The 9,491-nt window shown below is 32.4% G+C and overlaps 1 protein-coding gene across 1 annotated transcript; it reads left to right on the top strand.

Annotated features, from left to right (window-relative positions):
• The first annotated feature begins 1,039 nt into the window (after positions 1–1,039).
• Positions 1,040–9,200, top strand: LOC131633418 (K(+) efflux antiporter 5-like). The gene is made up of 20 exons (XM_058904130.1): positions 1,040–1,455; positions 3,065–3,108; positions 3,701–3,768; positions 3,878–3,962; positions 4,054–4,115; positions 4,608–4,683; positions 4,847–4,921; positions 5,567–5,638; positions 6,026–6,109; positions 6,195–6,263; positions 6,398–6,475; positions 6,592–6,680; positions 6,869–6,965; positions 7,048–7,101; positions 7,231–7,326; positions 7,556–7,744; positions 7,849–7,926; positions 8,354–8,398; positions 8,477–8,572; positions 8,780–9,200. Exons 1-20 carry the CDS (start codon positions 1,233–1,235, stop codon positions 8,816–8,818), a joined length of 1,719 nt encoding a protein of 572 aa, XP_058760113.1. The 5' UTR covers positions 1,040–1,232; the 3' UTR covers positions 8,819–9,200.
• The last annotated feature ends 291 nt before the right edge of the window (positions 9,201–9,491 follow it).

The following is a 9,491-nucleotide window of genomic DNA, read 5'->3' as shown; positions in this document are numbered from 1 at the left end:
AAAAATTAAATAAAGTTTTTTCTTTAAATTGTACATTCACTTTTTTAAAATTTAAATATTATTTTATCATATACAAACCTATTTGAAATAATTTTTTATGTTTGTCTTTGAAGCAAAATTATTATTACTAATAAAGGAAAAAGGCATGCTTTTCTTCCTTTCTAAACAACTTAGGAAGTTGGAAAAGGAGCTTATAACAAAAGTTCTTTTTAACTCGTTAGCATGATTTTGAATTTATTGATAAATATATTTATAAAACAATTATAAATTGAGGTGTTCAATATCAAATTTGTCAATAACAAACTGTTAATTAAATAAAATTATATTTGGTTTGGATACGTTTGAGCTATTTTAAAAAAATTTGTGCAATTTAGTTTAATTTATGAAATGTAATTTACAAACTCAATCAAATCAAATCAAACTGTACAACCAAAACTTCATTTAGTTCACATTCAACTCAAATTTAAACTTATTTCACCTTATCCTTATGATTACGAACAATTTCCTTTTTCTCACACTCAGGGTTTTAGTTGCATCATTCTCTAATTTCTCCTAAAAATATCACACTTTCATCTTCTTGTTAAGATACATCTTGCATTTTTTTTCTTTAATCTTCATTCTCTTATATTCTTTATTTTACGTCATCTCATTTTTATATTATCATTCTCTCTTCCAAATTCATTTTTATAACACTTTTTTTTAAATTTTTTTATTTATTATATTTTTTCTTTTTCATCTTCTCTATCATCTCATCCTCTCTATTTTTTTTCTTCTATTTATTATAATAATTTTGACATTGTTTTATATTATTATTTAAAATTTTTTATTCTACTTTTGTCATCTATATGTATGTATATTTCAATAAAAATCTTATAAAAAATGGAACCAATTAAACCAACTTAGATTGCATTAATTTAATTAATTTATTTTGATTTTATTTTTAAAATGTCAAAAGGAAAAATAAAAGTTAAAAGTTTACAGAAAAGCCCCTAATGTAAAAGCCTCTCATTAATGAAATATACATACAAAATAATTTCAAAGCCAAAGTGTCACCATACACCCACAGGCCACAACTACTATCTAGAGAAGCGACATCAGCAGAGAACACAAGAGCCTAAAATCAAAGACCATTTCCATTTCCATTCACTATCTTCATTTTTTCATTTCAACAATCTTCATGTTTTTCGCAAAATCAAATTCCTCAATTTAACCCTAAACCCAAACTCACATAAATGGCGAACAAGAATTGGAGTGTGTTTGAGTTCTGGTTTTGCGTTATCTGCATCGTGATCTGTGCTAGGGTTTGTTCTCCTGGTAGATCCGATAAGGAAACGAGAGATAGGTTTTATGGTAATATGCTTAATTCGTCTGCACCCGAATCCAATGATGGCACTTTGGCTAAGATGTTCGATCGTGTTCTGGAGAAGGAGTTCTCTGAGAATGATACACCTGAAGGTTTTTTTTTATACTTTTCATTTTCTAATTTTGCAATTTAAATTTATTTTATCTTTTGTTTTATTTATTTTGAAAGTGTAGCACTGAAGTGTGAGTACTACGTAGAAAATGGGATTTCAGTTCATAAAATTGGAGGGTGTTAATAGCTGAAATTTTAACAACTTTATAGTTGTGCATGTACTGCTTTAGGATCTCAAGTTAGTTCTGTACAATTTATTGCAGAAGAGAAAATCGAGAAGACATGTGAATAAGTTTGGATGTATTCCACATCAGAGCTTTGTTGCACCATCTGATTAAAGGCAGGGATAAATCTAAATGAGTGATTGTGAGATAGTTTAATTTGCGTGCCAGTCTTCTATATGTTTGAATTTTAAAGTTACTGCCCCTGATATTTAGAAGTTTGGCATTCAGAATCATAGGAGTGTCATCATGTTTAGAATTCATCAAACACATATTCTTTTAACTGTTCATAAGTTCGTTGTATATTTTACCAAGAGTAATTTCAATACCATCCTTGAATAATCTCACCTCTATCCCTAATAAGTATCGAAGCCTGTTAAGATCTATTGTCTAAAAGCTACTACCACCTATATTCTACCCAACTGATACTATAGTATCCTACTCATTGGCCATGCCTACATGCAATTGCTATAAATATAAAGATTAATTTTACCCTATTTCTATACATACATGATATTGTACAACCATATTCACCCTCTTTGCATTATCTCTAATATAGTTGATGGTTATACCTTATAATCCCATGTCTTAGGCTCTAAAGTGTTCCTGTTCCCTTTACTTTAAATGAGCAAAGTTTGGTTTTCTTTGACTTATTGGGAGAGCGTGTGTATTTGCATGGTAGAAAGAAAATATGCTGTACATACGAACCTTCAGGTTAGCTTTTTAGTGGTTTGGAAAAATTTATGGTTGAAATTGTAGATTTGGAATGAAACAACAAATGAAAGAGGTGAGTGAGCATAAGCAGCAGAGGTTGGCTTGTAGATAGATTTAATTGTTCATCACTGTTTTTTTTATAATGAAGTCCTGTTGTGCTATAGTTCTCTTAGTTGATCACAGAGCACTAATTGCATCTAGATCTGGTGCACTACAGCTCCAAATTTAGAAATCGGCAGTAAGTCATAGTAGGTGAGAGATGTTCTTTACTTGTTCAGACTTGAGACTTGAGAGACATGTTTGAGCTTAAAATGATGTTGAGAGATGCACAAGAATTTGCTTTTCCCTCTCACTGCCTTGCATTTAATCTCACAGGAATTACGAAGAATACCTTTTATACTTTTAAATAGAGATACTTTATGTATTTTTAAGTGTATATGCCATGGATGTATATATCAATATGACATGGATATAATCCGTCGTTTTCCCAATAACATTTCCCTTTTTATAATATTGTGCTTTTACTATTTAATAGTCGAACTATTACTTTCTTCTCTTTTATTTTAAATTGATAGCTTAACTTTTAGAGTTTGTTTGTGAGATGAAATGAAACTCTAGAATCATTGTTAACATTTGAAAATTGAATCATTTAGCTTATATATTTGTTTTATTTTGTTTGACAACTATTCTCATTGATCCTTTCCTTCTTTAACAGAACCTGATAAAAACAGCTTCAATAACAGTGTAGCTGATCAGCAGGTAGGTCTGATACTCTGATTTTCAAAGGTGGTGTTGTAGTAGTTATTTTCATTGAACACTAGCTGGTGTTTCATTGTGTATAAATGATTCCTGGACTATATACCTGTCAATTTCAAATTTATATGATACATGTTAAATGAAATGAATTTATATCTAGGATAATATCCATTTCAAATCCAGTGAACACTAGCTGGTGTTTCATTGGTGTTGTAGTTGGGAAAGAGGGAAAGAAGGTGAAGCAGTACTCAAAGCGATAAGATTATTATATTGATATTATGTATGATGGTGTAATAAAAAAGGTAGTAACACTATGGTCATATTTATACTAGTAATTAGGTTCAGAACAGGTGTAGTGCTACAAGTATAATCCCAAATGTAATACAATACGACTACTAAACCTAATCAAAACAAGGGAACTAATAATAAAACTTAAAACAAGGTAGTCTAAAATTAGTTTAAAATATGCTGAGTATGCTGTGAGATAATCTAATACCATTTTCACTAGTTAAGCAGATTTGCATGTAAACATCATCATTCCCATCAGTTTTTTAAAGGAAAAGGTGAGTTTTGACATTCAGGTCTTCTATTGCAGGCAGTATTGGAGACTGTAGCTAAAATTACTCATGATAAAGCTAAGAGAAATGATACGCGTGAGGGAAAGTATGATCACATATTGCAGTTTCATGGTTTCTATTTATAGTGGATACTGAGATGCTACTTTATTCGTATGGCATAACTGTAATTATTTTTGGATGTTTATTTTCTTCAGTGCCACAAGATCATTTCAGTTTCAAGATGTGTTCTCTCTTGAAAATGAAGATTCTGATGATGTGACAACTTTGATTGACAAAAAGGTGTGCTCAAAGTAATCTGAAGCCTTCAGGGTTGTTCAATACTCCTTTTCATGTTTGAACCTTCTTACATGTTTATGCTATTGCATGGCAGGACAATGTCTTTGTGATGTCAAACAAGAAATCCAAATATCCTGTGCTTCAAGTGGATTTGAGGTTGATATCTATTTTGATTTTTGACTTTATATTTAATATTCAGGGAATTTTTTATCAGCTTGGTTAACTAGTTGAACAATAATCAATTGTGTTATGAATTGCTTTAAATTTGGATAGCATTCTTTGTTTCTGGGTTAATTTCTAATGCTGTGTAGACTGTAAGTGTTGGGAACCATCAAGTAGTCGTGTTGCTCTCTATTTTACTTTCTTTTCTTCATTTGTAAAGTAAATGGGTTCATAGCTTTTGTGTTTTGTTCTTGGGAGTTTGTATGCATAAAACAAAGAAGGAAGGTATCTTACGATGATGGATTTATTTTAGATTTGGAACAATTATTGTTTCCTTTAGGTCAAATTTATGATTTATGAGTTTACGTTCTTGTTAGATGTTAACGTTTCCCTCTTTATTTTTGAAATTTGTGTTTTTGCAGTCTGTGCTATTTTTATTTTACCACCAGATTTAATCAACAATTTAGTTATTTCACATTCGTGCAGGCTAATATCAGATTTGGTGGTCATCATAGTTTCTGCGGCCATTGGTGGAATAGTCTTTTCCTGTTTGGGGCAACCGGTCTGTAGTTGTTACTATTATTTCCTACAACATCTGTCTCCTAGTTGATTTTTTCGTCTTTGAGTTCTATTTTAGTCATATGATATGATCTATTTGAGTTTACCTCAGTGATAAGTGACATATGCAGAGTGTTGGATTACATCTACATTTTTTATACATGTAGGTTATTGTGGGATATCTTCTTGCAGGCTCCCTTATTGGACCAGGGGGTTTGAAATTCATTAGTGAAATGGTACAGGTATGTTGTTTTGAATGACTCACATTCATTTTTAGCTGAAGCAATCCGTGATCAATTTTCATTTTTCAGAGTGCCTAATCTGATTTGCCCTCTATAAACATATCCGCACTTACTGCAGTGGTTCAAGACTATATTTTATAATTTAATTGACAAGTAATAGTCTCTAAAAATATAGATTCCTCCACAGTCCATATGAGTACCATTTGTAATGATGTTCTTCACAAGTTTTCTACTGCCATTAAATGGTTCTCCATTTATTGTAAGTTTTAGTTTAGTATCTCTCACTCAGCTGCTAGTGGTTCACTCAAGATTTTAACCTCAAGGTGTATGTAGATTAGGATATAGGCATATTGGAATGAAAATACAAATCTTGCCTAGCTAGTAGGTACTGCAAAATCCAATGAAATAATCATTTGAAAACTACCAAGATGCCCTCTACATTGAAGCTAAACTGATCTACATCAGCAACACTGCATATATAATAAGTTTTGGTATTCCATGACTAACTGCCCCTTCAATTAAAGAAACCATCAAGAATAATATTTCAATTGGGTTTTTGAACTTTGAAGTTCAATATAAGCTGTAATGTTTCTCATGTTGCCACTCAATGATGTTATTGTTTTTATTTTAATTGCTTTTTTTCAGGTTGAGACTGTCGCTCAATTTGGGGTAGTGTTTCTTCTCTTTGCCTTGGGGCTGGAGTTTTCCTTAGCAAAGGTTTGCTATTTCTGACTTGCTAAAACTTTTCTTTCCATTTCCTTTTTTTTAAGGGATAATTGACATTTACCCCCCTGCCATTAGGGCGAGTTTTGGTTTTCCCCCCCTATTAATTATTTTTTTTGGATTACCCCCCGTATTTTTAGGGTACCCCTCTAAGCGTGTAAAAAACAGTGAAAAACCAGGGGGGTAAATCAAAAAAACAAGTTTACAGGGGGGGTCCTAGGGGGGTAAATCATAGAACTTTTCATATTTCAAGGGGGTAATCCAAAAAAAATAATTAATAGGGGGGAAAACCAAAACTCGCCCTAATGGCAGGGGGGGGTAACAGTTATTTATCCCTTTTTTTAATAATAATAATCTGTTTTGAAATTTTTTTCTATCCAGTTAAAAGCTGTGGGGCCTGTTGCTGTTCTTGGAGGACTGCTTCAAATTGTAATATTCATGTTCCTTTGCGGAATTCTTGCCATGGTATGGGGCTGACTTTGGCTGACGTGATCTTCCGTACAATTGTGCTGTAGCGGACACTAAACTTTATTGGACATTTTCTTTGCAGTTATGTGGAGGAAAACTGTCTGAGGGTGTTTTTGTTGGTTCCTTTCTTTCAATGTCATCCACAGCTGTGGTATGCCTTCACCCCATTTCCAGAAACTTACAATACATATTGTTATTTTTTTGATAAGCCAATATGTATCGTTATTGATAGTGCAACAGATTCCAAGAATGATTCATTAGTTATTATTCTCACCTTTTTATCAGGTGATTAAGTTTTTGGTGGAGCGGAATAGTAACAATGCTCTTCATGTTCAAGTTACAATTGGGACTCTTATTTTTCAGGTATCTTTCCTTTTGAGTTTTGAACAATTAACTCGTTAATATATCATGAAGTAATGTACGCTGAAGTTTTCATCTCAACTTGTATTTCATTCTTTCCTCTACCACCTTTATATCAGGATTGTGCTGTGGGTTTACTATTTGCTTTACTCCCTGTTTTGGGTGGTAACAGTGGTCTTTTACAAGGGATTATTTCAATGGGAAAACTGTAAGTCTGTCCGTATGGACTTTCTGTCTTGAATTTTGTGTTATTTTATAAATTCCTTTTTGCTATTGATAAATAAAAAATTGGTAAATTAAGATACTCTAATATAATGTTAAGATATTTGTTGCCAATAAAATAAAAGACCAATATTAGAAGATATTTTATTACATTCTAATAGTTTTTAACTTCAGGTTGCTAGTACTGTCCTTGTATCTCACTGCTACATCAATACTGACTTGGTCGTTTGTTCCTCGCTTTCTCAAACTGATGATGCGGCTCTCATCTCAGGTTAGGCTAAATCTTATTTTATTAACTGCCAACTTATTAACAATATGCGCAGTTCATGATATTTTGTTATTCCATTCTCCAGACAAATGAACTTTATCAGCTAGCCGCTGTTGCTTTCTGCTTGTTATCTGCATGGGTAAGAAAATTTAAGAGAAGTGATTTAGAACTCATGGTCTTGTGTGACATGGGTCTTAATACGAGTTTACTGGAGTTAATTATTTGTGATGATGTGCATTTTTGTTAACGTTTTAAAATCACTTTCCAGTGCAGTGATAAGCTTGGTCTTAGTCTTGAGCTTGGTTCATTTATGGCTGGTGTTATGATTTCCACAACAGACTTTGCTCAACATACTTTGGACCAGGTATTGTTTGTGGTTGATGATGACTTTCAACTTATATCAGACTTATTTTCTTTGCATAAAGTGTTCTCCTAATGATTTTCTATATTCTGATGTCTTGTGATACACATCTATTATTTCGGGATTACTAGATACATACTTCACTGAAGTTTAATATTTACTCTCTTTTGTTTTCTATTTATGCGACATGGATTCATTATTAACGAAATACATTTATGTTTATGTACTATAGGTGGAACCAATACGGAACCTATTTGCAGCTCTCTTCCTCTCAAGTATTGGAATGCTTATACATGTGCAGTTCCTTTGGAACCATGTAGATATATTGCTTGCATCTGTTATTTTGGTGGTTGTTGTTAAGACTGCTGTTGTTTCTATAGTTACAAAAGCCTTTGGGTATAGTCTTAAGACAGCATTTGTTGTAAGTATACAGCCTCTTGGAAAAGATATATATTATATTATATTGGTTAACTGTACCGGCTTTCATATTTTGAATGCTAAATACATCTCTTCATGATAACTTAGGTTGGTATCTCACTTGCTCAAATCGGAGAATTTGCTTTTGTTCTGCTGGGTCGTGCTTCAAATCTTCATCTTGTTGAGGTTTTTATCCTATCCCTCTTTTGTCTATGCTCCATTAAGCTTGACATTACAGATTCCCCACTGCTTAGATTTTGTAATTTCTGTTGATTTTTTATGGCTGCCTGCTTTAGCAAAATTTTATCAAATAAGATTTCAGTAGGTGATTTATGTGCATGCACATTATGAAAAGATCACTCTATATTTCTTGGACGTTGCATTAATAGCCCACAACTGAATTTTTTACTTGCCAGTTGGAAAATATAAGCGAACATATGAATTTTATCTACTTGCTGTTTAAATTGTGCCTTTTTCCATTTCTGCTATCATATGGTTTGTATCGAAGATTATTTGTGTATTCTTCCCCATTTCCTTTTCTTGGTGATTTTTATTTGTCATTTTCCCTTACTTTTTTTATCTATGTTGCTAACCGTTGATTACAATATTTTAGGGGAAAATGTATCTTCTCCTTTTAGGGACAACGGCTCTCAGTCTGGTAAGGTTCATTCAATCAAAGGTTCATCCACTCTTTCTTTCATTCTTTTTGTTTAACCATATAAATCATGTTTTATAGGTCACAACGCCGCTTTTGTTTAAATTGATTCCGGCTGTCATGAATCTGGGTGTTCTCATGCACTGGTTTCCCTCTGAAAATGGCTCACAAAATGAGGTCTCTCTTTCTCTCTCACGTATCCCCTTCCATATAATATAACTGCATCACTTTCATCTTTACTTTTGTTCCCTTGACTCTGAATTCTCGAGAAGTTATGCATGATGTTTCATACCGTAACCATATATGTTGGTGTCGCCGGCACATGCTGGATACCCAAAAGTTATAGACTGTATAATAACATAACTCCTCTTTTACGCGTAACAGGGGAAAGCTTTGATGGTCGAGGCAAACAGAATGTTGTGAATCTCCAAGTTTCCACGACTTCAAACAGTATAGTGTAAGCAGTCCTCTACTTTTTCGGCGGCCAATGAAAATCAGAGTCTCTTCTTTACCTACCGTATCTGTTGTTGCAAGTTCGACGATGAGCTTAAGAAGAAACAGTCAGTATAGTCACTCACTTCCATTAAAAATCAATAGAAGATCTCATGGATGTACATAATAAACATATGATTATTGTATTCTTTTAGCAAGCAATGTATAGTGGATGATGTTACACGCCTGTCTTGTTGCTAACGCTGATCTAATCACATCATACACTAGTTATAGATTGTATTTGCTGCCATGAATTTGCTTTGGATGAAAATGATTGACAAATTTTTTGAATGGAAAGATTTACCTTACCTTAGACTGTACTTTAATATACTCCCTCTATTCTTTTATAAGTGTCACTTTTGTGAAAAAAAATTGCTTCAATTTAATTGTCACTTTTAAATTAAGTGTAGTAATCATTATAGTTTTGTCAAAATTGTTCCTAATTAATTACTACCTTCGGTCTCATCTATAAGAAAAGATTCTCTTTTTAAATACATTGAATTAATAATGTATCTGGACAATATGTTGTCTAAATACATTATTTAACTTTTTACACATATCAAGAAAACTAATAATGGTTGTTACTTTTTAAGCTATAACTTTT

The sequence above is a fragment of the Vicia villosa genome, unplaced genomic scaffold (genome assembly GCF_029867415.1).
Source record: "Vicia villosa cultivar HV-30 ecotype Madison, WI unplaced genomic scaffold, Vvil1.0 ctg.001122F_1_1, whole genome shotgun sequence".
Lineage (NCBI taxonomy): Eukaryota > Viridiplantae > Streptophyta > Magnoliopsida > Fabales > Fabaceae > Vicia > Vicia villosa.
Note: the sequence above shows the minus strand (reverse complement) of the source record. Positions and strands in the feature narration are given on the sequence as shown.